We start from the raw sequence: 19,184 nt of genomic DNA on the forward strand, positions 1-19,184 counted from the left end.
CTTCAACAATGACCTCTTTTAGTGACTGGATGCTGGACGGAGAGTGATGCTCAACTTGTCTCTTCAGAATTCCCCAAAGAAAATAATTTCTTTACACCATAAAGGTGAAGGCTACAAGACCATCAGCAAAGCTTTACTAATCAGTCAGAATACTGTAGCAAAAGTGGTACAAAAATTTAAGAAAGATGGAACTGCAACCATCTCACAGAGATGTCCAGGTCATCCACGGAAGTTAACACCTCGACAGAAGCATCTTCTGATGAGAAGGGTTGAAGAAAATCGGCATGCAAGTTCATTGCAATTATCTAAAGAAGTAGAAAGCCAAACTGGGGTGACTATTTCCCGTGACACAATACGGCGTACACTGCAGAGGAATGGCATGCATGGATGCCGTCTACGAAAGAAGCCTCTCCTAAAGCCCAGACACAAAAAAGCCCGCCTAGAGTTTGCCAGGGCCCATGCTGACAAAGATGAAGACTACTGGGACTCTATACTCTGGAGTGATGAGACCAAGATAAATGTTTTTGGAACTGATGGCTTCAAAACTGTATGGCGTCGCAAAGGTGAGGAATACAAAGAAAAATGCATGGTGCCTACAGTGAAACATGGTGATGGCAGTGTCCTTATGTGGGGCTGCATGAGTGCTGCTGGTGTCTGAGAGCTGCATTTCATTGATGGCATCATGAATTCACAGATGTATTGCTCTATACTGAAAGGGAAGATGCTACCATCACTCCATACCCTTGGTCGTTGTGCACTTTTCCAACATGACTAAACACACATCTAAGGCCACTGCTGGATTTCTGAAGAAGAACAGGGTGAAAGTGATTCAGTGGCCAAGTATGTCTCCTGATCTGAACCCAATCGAACACCTATGGGGAATTCTGAAGAGACAAGTTGAGCATCACTCTCCATCCAGCATCCAGTCACTAAAAGAGGTCGTTGTTGAAGAATGGAAAAAGATTGATGTTGCAAAATGTCGCCAACTTGTTCATTCCATGCCTAGAAGACTTGGTGCTGTCATTAAAAATCATGGAGGCCATACAAAGTACTAGATGTAGTAGTTTTTGTTGTGGGGTGTACTTATTTTTGCACCACCCTAATTTGAGTAAAACTGAAAAATGTATAATCTAAGTTATATTACTAACCTTACTGTCACGCTATAAGTTAAACAGATTTTATATTAAACTTTGTCTTGTCAACATTTTGGAAATTGTTTGTGTTCATTGAGATATTGTTTAAAATGTTACTTTTCAAAGGGAGTGTACTCATTTACGCTGAGCACTGTAGGTGAACTTATCCACCATGTTCAGACGCTGCCTGTTGACGGTGATGTTCGGCTCAACGTAAGGCTTTCCTGGAGCTGGCTAGTGCAAAACTACAGTTTTCTTAGTGCTGATGGTGAGGCCAAAGTTGCTACAGGCCTCAGCGAACTTGTTGACATTGCACTGCCTGTCTTCTTCCAAGGCAGAATTGAGGGCACAGTCATCAGCAAACAGGAAGTCATTAATGGTGGCTGTCTTCACCTTGGTTTTCACTAAGAGCCTCCTGAGGTTGAAGAGTGAACCATCGAAGCAGCATCTGATGCCGATGCCTGTGTTAGTGTCAGCAAATATATCTGTTAGCATGGCAGAGAACATGATACTCAACAGGGTAGGGGCAAGGACACAGCCCTGTTTCACTCCATTTGAGACAGGGGATGGATCTGATGTTTCTCCATCGTCTAGAACCCAAGCCTGCATGCCATCGTGTAGTTGTCTCACAATGGCGATGAATTTCCTGGGGCAGCCAAACTTCACCGTGATTTTCCAAAGACCCTCTCTACTAACAAAGTCAAAAGCTTTGGTCAGATCAATGCAGATAGAGTACAGATCAACATTCTGTTCCTAACACTGCTCTTGAAGCTGTTTAGCAGCAAACACCATGTTGATAGTCCCGCGTTCCCTCTGAAAGCTGCACTGGCTCTCCGGTAGGAGACCTTGTTCAAGGTGCGCAATGAGATGACTGAGGAGAACTCTGGCCAGGATCTTCCCTGAGATGGACAGAAGGGAGATTCCTCAGTGGTTGTCACAGGTCTGACGATTACCTTTACGCTTGTAGAGATGGATGATGGATGCATCTTGGAAGTCCTGAGGAACTGTCTCATGCTGCCATATGAGTTCAAACAATTGATCGAGTTTCTCGGCTAAGGTCATATCACCTTCCTTGTAGACTTCAGCTGGGATGGAGTCTGAACCAGGTGCTTTGCCACTGGATAGCAGACACAATGCTTTCTGAATCTTCTCCAAAGTTGGTGGATGATCCACCAATTCACTGAGTGGAACCTGAGGGAGTCACTCAATGGCTGCATTGTTGATTGTGGATGGGTGGTTCAGTACATTGTTGAAGTACTCAGCCCATCTTTCTAGTATCTTCTCCTTGTCGGTGATCAGAGTCGCTCCATCAACACTGAGGAGAGGAGATGAGCCCAAGGTGGTAGGGCCATAGACTTCTTTCAGGCCACTGTAAAAGTTTTTCATGCCATTCCTGTCTGCAAAGCCCTGGATCTCATCGGCTTTGTTGCTCAGCCAGGTGTCCTGTAAATGTCGCAGCTTCTGTTGGACGATGCTGCACATGTTCCTCAGTGCACCTCTCTTCAATTTTGACTTTGGGTCATCGAGGTGCGCTTTGAAGGCACCGCGTTTGTCCTCAAGCAGTTGGTTTATTTCTGTACAGTTCTCATCAAATCAGTCCTTGTGCTTCCTGGTCGAGGACCCCAGGCATTCCATGGCTGTGTTATGCACAGTTTCTCGAAGTGCGGCCCAAGCTGATTCCACATCCTGGTCATCCAAGTCTGTGGACACCAAGTGTTCATCCAGAGTAGCAGCAAAAGACTGCCTGATGCTGTTCATTTTCAGCTTGTTGACATTCAAGCATTTTGGTACCTTCATACCCTGTGGATGTTTCCTGGGCTGGACATGGAGATTGAGTTTGGAGACAATGAGACGGTGATCAGTCCAGCACTCTACACCACACATGGTCTTCATGACTTGTACATCCTGTCTGTCCCTCTTCCTGATGATAATGTAATCGATGAGATGCCAATGCTTGGAACGAGAATGCATCCATGACATCCTGTTGCAGGTGGGAAAACAAAAGACGGTGTTTGTGATCAAAAGACCATGTTTTGCACAAGTCTGGAGGAGTAGTAGCCTGTTACTACTGCAATTTCCAACTCCATGCTTCCCAATTATTCCTTCCCATGAGGTGCTATCACTACCAATTCTCACGTTGAAATCCCCAAGAATGATGAGTTTGTCAGCAGTAGGAACAGAGGCGATGACAGCATCCAAGTCTTCATAAAATTTTGATTTTTTCAGGGTTGGTCATGGTGGGGGTGTAGGCACTAACTATGGTGACAAACTTCTGTCCGTGCGAAAGTGGTAGTCTCATTGTCATAAGGCGATCATTCACTCCTTTAGGGAGACTGACCAGTTTGCCAACCAAGGATGTTTCCAAAGCAAAACCTACTCTGGCTTCACGTTTCTCTTCATATCTGCGTCCACTCCATTAGAAGGTGTAGCCTGTGCCTCTTTCACAAAGCTCGCCCTCTTCGGCCAGTCTGGTCTCACTTAAGGCAGCAATGTCAATGTTGTATTTGGCGAGTTCACATGCAATAAGTGCTGTGCGTCTCTGGGGTCTGTATGAATCAACCCTGTCGAGAAGCATACAAACATTTCATGTGGCAAGGTTTAGAGGTGTTGACCTCGTTTTCTTCTTTGGTATTCTGTTTCAACTGCAGATGCAGGGTCCCCACCAGCCGCAGTAAGCTGGTCAGGGTGGTAAGGAGCAAGCAATCTTTAGGGCACTTTTTCTAGCCCCTTCCTCAAGCCAGGGAGGTGAGCAGTACAATCCTAAAAAGGGCTGCTCAGTCACTCAGATGGCTGCAGAACTCCACTGTTGCTCCTGTTCAGTGAAGAGCAACCCAGTGGTCTGAGCCGCCTGTGTACAGGTCCATGGCTACAACTGCCAGTGTACCCACACCTGTCACTTCGTCACTTGCCTGTCACCACAGGACTTGGGGAATGATGAAACGGGATGAAGGATGACTGATGACTTGCGCGATGAATTTGATGAAAGTGAGGAGTTGCTGCGCACCGTCAACCTCACTCTCTCATCCGTGACCATCTACATCCAGTGGCAAGATAAAGTTGAGACAACTGGAGATGGAGACAGGTGTAGTGGATGACCAAGATGTCCTTTTGTGCCTCATCTTGCCCTAAGCACTCCACAGTGCTCTGCTGTAACCCCTTTTCTCTCTGTTGAACCATAGGGTTTCATCCGCAGAGTCCACTGGATCCAGTCTTTACATGCATAAGTAGGCAAGCCTTAAGAACTCACCGAGGTTATGAGAACCGTCAGCTACCCTCACCAGATTCTGCCAGCCAGTCGAAGCCGTTGCCCAGGGTGTGACAGCTGTGGCATGCAAACAGCTGCGAGGAGCCACTGGTGAGAGCTGAGTGCCAGGTGAGGACCAATTACGGATGAACTACTCCGAAGAGCACGACATGTCCTCCTGTCAGAGGTACTACCTCTCCCTGACGCCCTATACACCCCTAATAGTTAGTGATGTACTGAATGCCCTGCCATATCAGTCTTGCATGCTTGTCTGAGAAGTGGTCCTCGATTGTCATCTTGGAGGCCCAGCCCTGGCAGTACTTTACAGTGTCATGTCCCCTGACCTGAAAGCAGTGTCACAAGCTCTGAAGAGTGTCTGGACCTCCTTTGTCATCCAGGGTTTCTGGGTAGGAAAAACCCTGATTTATTTGTTTACACTCACAGTGTCAATGCAGTGTGTGATGTAATATAGTACAATCCGTGTGTATGTTTCCAAGTCCGGATGCTCAAATAAATCCCATTTGGTGTGTGCAAAGCAGTCCTGCAGCTGAATGAGGGCTCCCTCAGGCCATGTTGTGATGATCCTTGTGATGGGTTTGTCTGGTCTTCTAATGGGGTTGTATGCTGGGATGAGGAGTACAGAGATATGATCTGACAGGCCCAGATGTGAAAGAGGCACAGCTCTGTAAGCATGCTTCATGTTTGAATACACACGATCAAGTGTATTCCTCCCCCTGGTAGCACATTTGACATATTGGGTGAAATTGGGAAGTACATTTTTTAAGCATGCTTGATTAGTCTCCAGCTATGATGTGGACACCTTCAGGATGGGCTTGTTGCTGTTTGTTTATAAAACTATGCAGGTGAGCTATGGTCGTGTGAGTGTTACCATCTGGTGGAATGTAAACAACAGTAATAATTACTACTGTCAGCTACCTCGGCAGATAGATCGGTCGACACACAACTGACAGAGCCTCTAAGTTAGAGGAACAGTGCCTGTCGGTAAGTCGGCTGTTTATACACCAACCATTATGTACAACCCCGATTCCAAAAAAGTTGGGACAAAGTACAAATTGTAAATAAAAACGGAATGCAATGATGTGGAAGTTTCAAAATTCCATATTTTATTCAGAATAGAACATAGATGACATATCAAATGTTTAAACTGAGAAAACGTATCATTTAAAGAGAAAAATGAGGTGATTTTAAATTTCATGACAACAACACATCTCAAAAAAGTTGGGACAAGGCCATGTTTCCCCACTGTGAGACATCCCCTTTTCTCTTTACAACAGTCTGTAAACGTCTGGGGACTGAGGAGACAAGTTGCTCAAGTTTAGGGATAGGAATGTTAACCCATTCTTGTCTAATGTAGGATTCTAGTTGCTCAACAGTCTTAGGTCTTTTTTGTCGTATCTTCCATTTTATGATGCGCCAAATGTTTTCTATGGGTGAAAGATCTGGACTGCAGGCTGGCCAGTTCAGTACCCGGACCCTTCTTCTACGCAGCCACGATGCTGTAATTGATGCAGTATGTGGTTTGGCATTGTCATGTTGGAAAATGCAAGGTCTTCCCTGAAAGAGACGTCGTCTGGATGGGAGCATATGTTGCTCTAGAACCTGGATATACCTTTCAGCATTGAAGGTGTCTTTCCAGATGTGTAAGCTGCCCATGCCACACGCACTAATGCAACCCCATACCATCAGAGATGCAGGCTTCTGAACTGAGCGCTGATAACAACTCGGGTCGTCCTTCTCCTCTTTAGTCCGAATGACACGGCGTCCCTGATTTCCATAAAGAACTTCACATTTTGAGTCGTCTGACCACAGAACAGTTTTCCACTTTGCCACAGTCCATTTTAAATAAGCCTTGGTCCAGAGAAGACGTCTGCGCTTCTGGATCATGTTTAGATACGGCTTCTTCTTTGAACTATAGAGTTTTAGCTGGCAACGGCGGATGGCACGGTGAATTGTGTTCACAGATAATGTTCTCTGGAAATATTCCTGAGCCCATTTTGTGATTTCCAATACAGAAGCATGCCTGTATGTGATGCAGTGCCGTCTAAGGGCCCGAAGATCACGGGCACCCAGTATGGTTTTCCGGCCTTGACCCTTACGCACAGAGATTCTTCCAGATTCTCTGAATCTTTTGATGATATTATGCACTGTAGATGATGATATGTTCAAACTCTCTGCAATTTTACACTGTCGAACTCCTTTCTGATATTGCTCCACTATTTGTCGGCGCAGAATTAGGGGGATTGGTGATCCTCTTCCCATCTTTACTTCTGAGAGCCGCTGCCACTCCAAGATGCTCTTTTTATACCCAGTCATGTTAATGACCTATTGCCAATTGACCTAATGAGTTGCAATTTGGTCCTCCAGCTGTTCCTTTTTTGTACCTTTAACTTTTCCAGCCTCATATTGCCCCTGTCCCAACTTTTTTGAAATGTGTTGCTTTCATGAAATTTCAAATGAGCCAATATTTAACATGAAATTTCAAAATGTCTCACTTTCAACATTTGATATGTTGTCTATGTTCTATTGTGAATACAATATCAGTTTTTGAGATTTGTAAATTATAGCATTCCGTTTTTATTTACAATTTGTACTCTGTCCCAACTTTTTTGGAATCGGGGTTGTACATAGATACACACTCCTCCTCCTCTGCTCTTACTGGAGTCTTTGCTTCAGTCCAGGTGGCAGATTGTGTGGCCTGCTCACTGCACTGAAGCATCAGGTATCATCAAGTGAAGCCAGGTCTCCATAATTAACATCACACAGCAGTCTCTGACAGACTTGTTCTCTGCTATCTGTAGCTCCAATTCATCCATTTTGTGAACAATGGACCTGGTGTTAAAGAGAAAGATGCTTGTTCAAGCCTCTTCTGTCAGTTAACCACAAACGTAAGCACCTGAAGTTTGCAAAACGCTAATGCAACTTTGACTAGAACTGTGTCCTACGGTCTGATGTAACAAAAATGGAGCTTTTTGGCAATAAACACTCAAGGTGGGTTTGGTGTAAAAAAGATAGCAAAAGCTGGGAGAACTACTTGACCAGTTCTTGGGCATCTTTGCAGCAGAACCAGGGCAGACCCATCTGATCCAACATGACACCAAGACTCCCCCCATGGGGTTGTGGTCCAGCAATGCAACTATCGCATCCCATAGGCCTGCTGTTGTGCAATTGAGAAGGAAGTGGCACGAATGCTACAAGCCGGCATCATTGAAGAGTCTACCAGCCCCTGGTCAAGCCCCATTGTGGTGGTGCCCAAGCCTGATGGAAGTCTGAGACTCTGCAATGACTTCAGGAAACTCAATGCAATCTCAGACTTCGACAGCTACCCTCTGCCCAGCGTGGACGACCTCGTTGACAGGCTGGGGACAGCCCATTTCATATCAACACTGAACCTGACCAAAGGCTACTGGCAAATGGCCCTGATGCCCCAGGCCTGCCCTAAAACAGCCTTCCCCATGGTGTCGGGCCACTGGCAGTTCTGGGTTCTCCCCTTTGGCCTCCATGGAGCACCAATCACTTTCCAACGCCTCATGGAAGTGGTCCTCCACCCCCACTGGGACTTCAACGCTGTATACCTTGACATCATCATCATCTACTTGTCCCCCTGGGCCAAATATCTGCACCACCTCAAATTTGTCCTGGGAGAGCTGCGGAAGACTGGGTTAACTGCCAACCCCCAGAAGCGCCATCTGGGGTTTACCAAGGCACAGTACCTGGGCTACTGCATTGGCTGAGACCTGCTGAAGCCCCAGGTCAGGAAGATAGAGACCAGACAGAATTACCCCAACCCACCACCAAGCACCAGATATGTGCCTTTCTGAGGATAGCTGGTTATTACCGTAGATTTGTACCCAACTTCTCTTCTCTAGCCTCTCCCCTCTCAAATCTGACCAAAAAGGGGGAGCCTCACAAGATAAAGTGGACCAGTCAGACAGAGAAGATATTCCAAGCCCTGAAGAAGGCCCTCACCACTGCCCCGTCCTCCGAAACCCACACTTTGATCTCCCCTTCATCATCCAGACAGCCGCCTCGGAGACGGGCCTGGATGCCGTGCTGTCAGAGGTCATAGAGGGCAAAGAGCACCCCATGTTGTACATCAGCTGCAAGCTAGTTCCAGCAGAAAGCCCTCACCATCAAGTGGGCAGTAACTGAGCTGAGGTACTGTCTGGTTGTCATTTCACGCTGGTCATCGACCATGCCCCACTCCAGTGGATGGTGGCCATCAAAGACACCAATACTTATGTTACTCACTGGTTCTTGTCATTGCAGGACTTCTCTTTCCAGGTCCAACATGGGACCCAGCATGGGACCCAGCATGGGAACGCCGACGGCCTCTCCAGAAGCTACAGCCTCTGGGTCGAGCCTTGGAAGATGGTAGGCTCGGCGCTAATGTGACGGCAGCTCCAGAAAGCTATTGCCAAAGCAGCGCATTGCTCCTCACTCAACCACTCCCATGGTGCTGAAGAAACAGCAGCACTTCAGCACCATTATTTTGGACAGCTAGAAGCAGCGTGACCAGGGGGAGGGGCCCGCTAATCACACACATCTCTGAATAAATTTATTTCAATTAAAGGTTGGCTTTTTCTCATTGGTTCAGTGTGAAATTAAGTGACTTCACCAAAATGTGGATTTTTTCTAATCCAGTTTACTAATTTTTACAAGGGGTGCCAATAATTGTGTGTGTGTGTACTCACTCGTACTGCATGCGTAGCTGTTCGATATCTGCACTGACTCCACTCAATTGTGCTCGCTGTGTTTTCTCCAATTCCTCACGATGAGCATTTTTCATTGCTTCGATTGCTACACACACACACACACACACACACACACACACACACAAGATTACTTTGAATCTTTCGTAGTTTATCACAACAGTGTTTAAAAACATGGGAAATCTATAAACTATAAATTGATCACGTCAAATTTTTGTTATGGTGCAGTTTTCTGTAAGGAGAAATGTGTTTCTGTAACATTGGTGGAAGGAGTCTCCAGTGTCAGCGCTTTGTAACAGTCAGAGGTGAAACTGAAACTTTTTTCAGGACAGAAGAGTTTACACTTTACAAGCTGTGGTTTTTTTTAAATCTTATTAAGAGTACAAGGAGAGGCCGGTGGGGGAACAACTGTTTATAACTACTATAAAATAAGTGACAACAGGAACTAACTTGACTCTCAGATGTTTCATAACATTAATGTAAATATAAATGGATAAAAAAAACTAAGCCATGTTATCTTAAATAAATAAAAAATATAATAAATAGCAGATTTTAATGATATGAGAAGAATAAAACACTTTACACCACTCTGAAGTTGATTATTTTCCTATTATCAGGACATCCTGTTGTGGATGTCCTGATTTATTAACACCTAAATACTTATTCCAGTATTTAGTTGTTAAGTTGATGATGATTACCAGCGATGGTGGCGTTAGTCTCCTCCTCCAGTAATCTCTCTCTCTCCTCCAGCAGCTTGTTAATCTCACGCTGATGCTGACGCTGAAGATCCTCAATTACCTTCTGATGAGTTTCCTCCATCGCTGCAAACCCACGCTCACACGTCTCCTACAAGCACACACGCACCCACACTTATAAACACGCATATACACACTAGCCGATGATCAGTTATACTATCATGCTATTGAACATAAAGGATATTGTTATTGTCACTGTTCCTGAGTTTTATTTGGGGATGAGGCACCATTTTAGTGAAGCTTCTATTCCTCCAGAGATTCATTCGGAAGGACAGCTGTGTTCTATGGGTTCTTCATTTGGAAATGTTCATCACTTAAGTCTGTTTATCCAATCAGTAGAATTTGTCACATCTGCCACTTGATTGAGGAATAATTATGTAGAAATCTAGTGCTAGTGCTAAGGTAAACGCCTGACTGGCTGTGTTCCAAATTAGCTGTTATCATCATCATCATCATCATCATCATCAAATGTGAATTCTTCATTTCTGTGCACACAATTTATTTAATTATTTAGAAATTTTGTGTCTTTGGACTGAAAAGCTGAGCTGGCGCAATATTAAATTTTACAATTATTTTATTCAAAGTTAAAACTGTAATTTTCCCAATGTAATCATAATTCAGTTTGTAAATTTAGCGTTAGTTGTTTCTTACACATTAATTAGTATCCAATATTGACCTTTTGAGGCCACATCCTCACTGCTCAACGAAATTCAGAATCGTTTGAAGGGTTTCAGAGGCTCCCCATTATTATTATTATTAGTAATAGTAGTTGTTGTTGTTGCTATTTTACAGGTGATGCTACCCAGACAAAATAGCTACATGTAGGTAACTTGTTTAAAATGGTTTAACGTGATAGTCTGAACCTTAAGACTGTCGAAGTCTTTCTGGTACTTTTCTCGTAGACTGGCCATGTCTCCATCTGGTGGTTTGTTCTCCAGTTCATCACGCATGTTCATCATCTGAAGCTCCAGCTCCTGCACACGGCTTCTCAGCAGTGACATCGAATCCCTGCTCATCTCCCGCTCGTGCCCCTTCCCCTTCTCCAAGTGATCTGCACCTTGCGCCTCTGTTGTGGATGAATGACGTGTATCATCTGCTATTGTCTCTAATCTCTCTCCCAGAGTGCGAATAGTCTGACTATAGCGGTCGTGTAGTTTCTGAATCTCTTCCTGATGTACATTTTCCAGTTCCTGAACTTTCCCATGGAGTTCCTGCTCCAGCTTGCATATGTGTTCCTTGTGCCTTAGCTCTGCTCCCTCAACTTCTTGAAGCAAGGTTTCGAGCTTCTGTTGGGTGTTTTCAGCACGTTCGATTAATGCTAGCTCACTGGTCGCTCGTTCCTGCATTGCCTGACCCAGTTCTTCTGTATGCCTTTTCTTAATCTCCTGCATCTCCCTCTGGAAAGCCTCCTCCATCTGTACAATCTGCTCCTGCTGCTTGCCCATCTCTTTAAGCTGCTTTGCTGCCTCCTCTCGTAGAGTTTCATTTTCCTCCTGAATGGAGTTTATTGTCTTGAAGTAATGAATCCGTTCCTCTTCCAGACTACGCTGGAAGCGCTGGTGGATGGCTGCTACATGCTGGGCATGCTCCTGGACCAAAGTGGCCATATTGTGGCTAGTCTCCTGGCAAAGTGATAGCTCCCGCTCGTGGTCAGCTCGCAGTCGGCAGGCAACATATGCTACCTGCACCTGAATCAGAGCCTCATGCATGCTGAGAGAGTTGCACATCAGGACTCTGGGCCCTAAAACTGTTTGTATTTGACCTGCAAGTCCACAAAGGACAGAGCTGATATCTTCCCGACATGCATTCTCCAGCTGCTGAGACAGGTGGTGAAGGACCTTTGCTTGTCTCTTTAGCTCACTAATGAGACTCTCTCGCGTAGTATCCAGTGATGCCACTGATTCTGTGACACATGACTGCATGATTCCAGCTAAATGTCTTTCTATTATTTCTTGAGCAAGAGTGTGAGCTTCTTCCCTCTCAATCTGCTGTGCATAAGGAGCAAGTTCAGGAGGGGTGATGTCAGAAATGGAGGTCTCTATATCAGCATTAAGCTCATCACTGACATCTTGGATGACAATTTTGGGGCTGAAAGCCACAGCTGCTTCCCTCCCAACAATATCCTTTTGCTGCAAGATCTCTTTTACCTTGACTAAGTCTCCTTGAAGTTCTTCAAATTTGTCTTGGTAAGAATGTTTTAAGTTCTGAAGGGAGTATGCAAGTTCAGCATTAATACAAGCATTGTGAATTGAATTCTGAGCAAAAACACTATTACCAGCTGCCTGCACATTTTCTGACTGGTCACTAAAGATAAGTGCTTGGTGGACCTCATTTTTATTCAGTTCATCTATCAGCACGCGCTGTAGTTTTATTTTCCTCGTCAGAATGTCAGTGTAAATTACAGAAAGGCAATCCTGGTGGCTCATCTTAACCTGTTGGGATTCTCTTTTTATCTCACCAAGACTTTGCATTAGTTCTGATTTTGGATCTTGAAGAGAAAGTGCCATTTTCTCCAAAACAGTCCCTTCAAAGGCTAACATTCTTGCAAGCATCTTCATTGCACTTTTATCCATCTGTGTCTGGGGTTCACTCTGACAGGTAAGAGAATCTTCATATTGTGTGGCAACTTGCCTAATGTGCAAGGCTGCATTAATCAAGTCTTTCTCAATCTCAGCCAAGGTGTGAACTTGTGCTTGTGCTCTTCCCTCTTCATTCTGACCAGTGAGAATCTCCCTAACCCTAACCCTGCAGGACTCGACAAAAGTCAGAGCTTTCTTGTAAGCTTCATTGCTGACACTATCTTGTACAATGTCGTCCAAGCAAGAGTTGGATTTACCATCTGGTTCGTCCTGGTCTGGTTCAGCAGAAGTATCGCCAAAGCATACTTCCATCGAAATTTTTCTGCCAGGCTGCTCTTCTTCATTCTGCATCTTTGATGAGATATCTCTAAGTTTCTCCTCTGTCGTCTGGAGCTTTGACTCTAGTGCATGGATGATGGACAAAAATTTTTCTGCATCACTACTGTATTGGAATGTGTTGTCACTTCCTAAGCTGATATCCTGCGATAAGTCCTGAATGGTGTCATCAGTGAGGTTTAGACTTGTTTCTGGTACAAGATCCTGCCTCTCCTCTTGAGTAAAATCTGGGTATGTGTTATCTGTCCGAACCCTGTTGAAGCTTTCAGACTGGTGGTATTTTTGGCACTGAATGTTGGAGAAACGGATCCTCTGGCGCTTTGCAAAGGATACTTCTGTCTCTGAGCTGCTTCTTGCAAGAGTCAAAGAGGAAGTGGTAGAAAAGGATGCATCATGCTTCGCTTGTTTTTCTAGTGCATCAAGGATATCCTCTTGGGAGTAGCATCGTTCCATTCTAAGGTTTGCATACCCCAAACGCAAAGCATTGAAATGCTCTTCCAGTTCAGATATTCGGTCCTCTGCTACTGCCAGCTTCTTCTGCAACCCTTGTTCCACTTCCCTATGCCCAATCTTACTAAGAAGCTCATTCTTTGTCTTCAAGCGTTGTTCAGTTTCTTCCAGGCTACTTCCTAGAGCAGCCATCTTGACAAGGGCTTCATTCAGATCCTGGTCTTTTTGTCTCACCAGTTTCTCATATGTCTCCTTTGTCTGTCGGACCTCCTCCTCTTTCTCTCGCAGAACACAACTGATTCTTGCAAACTCCTCTGAAACTCGCTCATATGAGTTTTCCAAAGAGTAGTATTCTGTCTCTTCCGTCTTTAACCGTGCCTGCAGTTTTCCTACCTCCCTGTCTGCCTCTGCAATCTGATTAACCAATTCCTGGCAACGACATGTGAGGTGATCTCTCTCCTCTTCGAGCCTTCTCACACTCTCCCGGAGGTTCTCAATCATATCAGTCTGCTCATTCAGAACCTGCTGCAGATGTAGCATCTCCTCCCTGGCCTCTGATTCCACCTGCCCCACCCCACATCCTCTCAGGATTGTTTCTACTTGGTCCTGAACTTCTTGGAGTTGCTCTTCAGCCTCACGTCTTTTTTCCTCAGACTCTGCCAGCCTACGACTCAATCCTTGCCGCTCCCGCTCATGCTTTTCCTCCAGGCAACGGAGCTCTTTCTTCTCCCGCTCCTCCCTTAAAGCCTGTGCTTCCTCTGTCGCAATAAGACATCCAGTAACCTCGGTTAACTTCTCCTGCAGTCTCTGCACTTCCTTTTGCTGGTCCCGTTGCAAGGCCTGCTGTCTCTCCAGTAATCTCAGTGCCTGGGTCTTTTCTAACAAACTTGCTTCTACATCACGGAGGCGTTCCTCGCTGTCCCGCAACTGTGCTCGTAATGTTTTTTCGTTGAGACTCCACTCCTCTTCATGCTCGCGGCAATAACTACGTTCCATCTTCAGCTCGCTGCGCATGCGTGCAACTGCCTGCTCACTTGCTACAATTTCAGCCATCGCAGAAACAAGCTTTGCTTGCAGAGCTTCAATTTCAGACTCATGATGCCCAATCAGATCCTGTGCCTCGCTGTAGCTCCGCCTCAGGCTGTTGACCTGCTGATTAGCCAGATCATGCTTCCGTCGTTGAGCTTCCAGCTCTGTCTTAAGTTCCTGGTTCAGCTTGCCAAGGCATTGCCATGGTGCTCGGTGAGACGAGGAAGATGTGGAATCGAATGAGGGTTGTCCTTGTTCACTGGTACACTTTGAAAGATTAAGAGAAAACTGTGGTTAATGGTACTTCTGTTCAAATTCCAAAAGACCTTGGCATCTCCATCTCTGGGGCTTTTGCTGGGAATTCGAGGATTTGTTTAATTGACCTTTTCAAACTCACTTAAGCTTCCTGCAGTGCTTTTTCTAAGTCACAAGATGGGAGGAGGAAATGGGTGCTTCAAGGAAAAAATAAAATATTTTTTAAAAGATGATTGTGGGAAATTACCTGTGGCTACCGTGTGTTCTCTCCAAAGTGTACAGGGAAAAAAACAAAATACCCCCCCCCCGAAAAAAAAACAAAACCTTGGTTGTCAACGTTGAAAAAAAGTTACAGTACCAGTCGAAAGTTTGGACACCTTCTAATTTAATGTTTTGTCTTTATTTTTTATTAATTAAACAACACTTCATGTATTAAAGTAATGACAGATGTCGTTTCTCTTTACTTAGTTCTTCGGTTCTTGACCTAATATGGATTACTACAGATGTGGAATGGGACTATTTACTGTATTTTTTTTTCTATTTACGGTTTGATCCCAAACGCATAAAGAAGGCGAGAAACGTGTCCACTAACGAACATTTATTGAGACATAGCTGTTAATTGAAAAGCTTTCCAGGTGACTCCCTCATGAAGCTGGTTAAGAGAATGCCAACAGTGTGCAAAGCGTCATCAAGGGAAACGCTGGATACTTTGAGGAATCTAAAATATCAAACATATTTTATTTTTTAACTTTTTTTTTGTTTACCACATAATTCTATGCATGTTCCAGATGTCATTTCATCGTTTTGATGTCTTCAATGTTGTTCTACAGTGTGGAAAATAGTCAAAATATAGAAAAAATTATGAATGAGTAGGGTGTACAAACTTTTGACTGGTACTGTATATTAAAAAATAAACACACAAAGATTATTAGTGATGCAAAACAAAAGCCATGCAAACAAAATAAGATTAGTTTAAAGAAGATACAAGAACAAACAAACAATGGAAAAAGCACAGCTTGAAGCTCAGTTGGATTTTGTGAGTTTAGATTTTTTTCTTTCTTTTTTAATCTTGGCAAACATTTGAACTCAAAGCCCAGAGAGAGAGAGAGAGAGAGATTAGTAAATCATGCTAACAGCAACATGTTCGTGCACACAATCACATTATAAACTGCATATTCACAAACAATTACTGACCATATTAATGTTAAACTGTTTAAATGTATAACTTTTTTGTACAACTTGTGGCCAATGTTTATTCTTATAAAAATTACCAAGTGAGGGCACATGTGCAAATGAGAAAGAAAAATATAGAAATTAGTTTTAGCTTAAGGTGAGTAAATAGAAGTGTGTTATTAGCAAATAAAGAGACCTCAAATATTTGATTATCATGAATTTTTTTTTATTATTCAGGTTTATTCTGAATTAGAAGAAAATGCAACGTCAGTATATTAAATATTATATCATTCATCAAAAAATTCCTGTGCAGGGATTGGCCAAGGATGGCTGATGTGACATTGTGGCAGCGGGGGCGTGGTCAAGCGTCGGTCTGTGACCGGAGGGCGGAGTCAGGGAAGGTAAGTGGCAGAATCACTACACCTGATGTCAATTAACCTGTGTTTGTGTGTCTTCCCAGCGACCACGCCCGATATAAGGAGAGAGAGAGCAGAGGAACTGGGCTCTCCGCAACCAGACGGCTGATGAGTGTGTGTGTGCGTGCGTCTGGGAGAGTAAAACACTGAAAAGTGTTGTAATAAAGAGTTTTTGGAAACTCAGTTCTGGCCTGCCGTGCTTCTGTGCTCCACCCACCTGCGCAAAGCTCTACAGACATAAAATAGTTCCACCATTGATTAAGCAATGTATCTTGTGATGTCAAAAACTGTAAAAATGGATATGGTGTGAGTCAGTCATGGAGTATCCTGGATATACAGTACCGTGAACTGACATCACAATTTCAAGCTGAACGGCCAACTCAAATCACCGCTGTGGCTCTGCGAGCATTTCGACATATCTTGATCATGCCTAGCGAGGCAGGCGACAGCACGATACCTTGCACATGTGCAGGTTGAAGGTCACTCCAACGTAAACAACAAACATGGCCGCCTCCAGTGGGTTTATACCGAGATTCAAATCTTAACACTTTTAGTTTGGAATTTTTTGATGAGGGACATAAATCTAACACACAATGCACTGATGCCCCTTTTTACTAGAGTAGCTCATGCTGGTTATGTATGCACTTTTATGTCCAGAGCTAAACTCTTCAGAAATCAACTAATTGAAGGTCACTGATCAATGTTTGCTTGGTAACACATTTGCCACTGACGGCGAAATTGGCGAAATGGCCACGCCCCCTTTTTAGCAAAGAACTACCAATTACCACCGCTGTATCTCCGGAACCGTTCGGCTTAGAAGGTCATGTGACCATTCAAAATGTCTGGAATTGCCACATTATGGGGGGTCGGTAATACATTATTATGTCCTAAAACCAATGGTTTTCAAGATATTTGCAATAAACTAATTTCTGCATCATACACTACAGTCCTGACCTTTTTTATATTACTTATGTACATTATCCATATTTGTCAGTTTAGTTATGTGGATTTCGACACTTTTTGCCCTTACTACAACCACAAAACACCACACATTTTACGTTCTTTGCTCTGCAAGTGCATTTCTTGGTACTCATACATGACGTTGGGCATTTGCATGGAGGCGGTAGGTCATCTGGTCTGCATGGTACAGGCAGTATCACAGGAGTTATGTAATCATTAGAGGATTTGGAGCTTCTAACCACAATCTGCACTGCAGATATGCTCGTTTTATGTGTTCTTGTAGTGTGGAGGAACAGCACACAAGCTGGTTAAAGTCAAGTTCTTTCCTAGAATTATGGTTTATCAAAAATCATCGATCAAGCAAATGGAACGTGCAGAGAGAAGTTCCGAACAAATCACTATCACCATTAGGTCTGACAATCAGAAGCTACCTGTTGATCTAGACATGTTCTGGAGCTCAATGTTGAACAAAATGAGGTTCCAAGGGTACTTCTTCAAGTGGATGCTACAAAATATTGTGTCAGATAAGGAAATCTTCTTCGGTGGAGTATATGGTGGTGAATGTAGAAAACTGTTTGCGGGCAAAGAAACAACAATCACAAAGCTCTCAAGCAACCAAGAAGAGGCTGATGACAGAATCATGTTCCATATCAATGATGGTGTAAAACATGGTTTTCAATCGATCTTAGTTGACTCACCTGACACAGACGTTTTCGTAAACCTCATCTTCCATTTCAAGAAAACATGGGAACTACAAAAACTCTATGTAAAGCTTGGCAACAGGAAGAACAAGAAGACTGTGCCTGTTCACCTGTTAGTTGATCAACTGAACAGCAATTTGGTGTCGTGTCTACCAGCAATTCACGCATTAAGTGGGTGCGACAGTACCAGCAAGTTGGGTTCAAAGCTGGCTGGCCTGAAAGCTTCAATGGATCTCTCTCTATTGGAAGGGTTTGGTGCAGAGGAATTGTCACCGAAGATGATAAGTAATGCTGAAAAATTCCTTGTAACTGGATTAAAGAAAACCGACAGTTCAACATTTGATGAGTATTGATGGGAGCAGTACCATAATTCTAGAAAAGGACTTGACTTTCACCAGCTTGTGTGCTGTTCCTCCACACTACAAGAACACATAAAACGAGCATATCTGCAGTGCAGATTGTGGTTAGAAGCTCCAAATCCTCTAATGATTACATAACTCCTGTGATACTGCCTGTACCATGCAGACCAGATGACCTACCGCCTCCATGCAAATGCCCAACGTCATGTATGAGTACCAAGAAATGCACTTGCAGAGCAAAGAATGTAAAATGTGTGGTGTTTTGTGGTTGTAGTAAGGGCAAAAAGTGTCGAAATCCACATAGCTAAACTGACAAATATGGATAATGTACATAAGTAATATAAAAAAGGTCAGGACTGTAGTGTATGATGCAGAAATTAGTTTATTGCAAATATCTTGAAAACCATTGGTTTTAGGACATAATAATGTATTACCGACCCCCCATAATGTGGCAATTCCAGACATTTTGAATGGTCACATGACCTTCTAGGCCGAACGGTTCCGGAGATACAGCGGTGGTAATTGGTAGTTCTTCGCTAAAAAGGGGGTGTGGCCATTTCGCCAATTTCGCCGTCAGTGGCAAATGTGTTACCAAGCAAACATTGATCAGTGACCTTCAATTAGTTGATTTCTGAAGAGTTTAGCTCTGGACATAAAAGTGCATACATAACCAGCATGAGCTACTAGAGTATTTTCCACCAAAGCAGTTCCAGGGCTGGTTCGGGGCCAGTGCTTAGTTTGGAACCGGGTTTTCTGTTTCCACTGACAAAGAACTGACTCTGGGGCCAGAAAAACCGGTTCCAGGCTAGCACCAACTCTCTGCTGGGTCAGAGGAAAGAACCGCTTACGTCGCGGGGGGGGCGGAGTTGTTAAGACCAACAACAATAGCAAGACCGCAAAGGGTCGCCATTTTTAAGTGACGAGAAGCAGCAGCTGTACAAACGCAAAGTCATCCATTATTGTTGTTGTTGTTGCTTCTTCTTCTCCGTGTTGTTTTTGCTTCGATATTCGCGCCAAGGTTTATGCAAACGCAGCGACGTAACTGACGTATACAGCGACGTAAT

At 44.0% G+C, this 19,184-nt stretch overlaps 1 protein-coding gene across 4 annotated transcripts in view; it reads right to left on the reverse strand.

Moving 5' to 3' along the window:
• The window catches only part of si:ch73-103b11.2 (trichohyalin), a 299,632-nt gene that overhangs the window by 34,802 nt on the left and 245,646 nt on the right, over positions 1-19,184 (reverse strand). For all 4 annotated transcript variants that reach the window (XM_060922770.1, XM_060922768.1, XM_060922767.1 and 1 more), the window contains 3 exons: positions 10,726-14,523; positions 9,806-9,953; positions 9,090-9,195 (listed from right to left, as the gene is read on the reverse strand). In XM_060922770.1, the coding sequence (XP_060778753.1) occupies positions 9,090-9,195; positions 9,806-9,953; positions 10,726-14,523 (4,052 nt within the window). The remainder of the gene's footprint in view (positions 1-9,089; positions 9,196-9,805; positions 9,954-10,725; positions 14,524-19,184) is intronic.

Source organism: Neoarius graeffei, chromosome 5 (assembly GCF_027579695.1).
Source record: "Neoarius graeffei isolate fNeoGra1 chromosome 5, fNeoGra1.pri, whole genome shotgun sequence".
NCBI classification, from domain to species: Eukaryota; Metazoa; Chordata; class Actinopteri; order Siluriformes; family Ariidae; genus Neoarius; species Neoarius graeffei.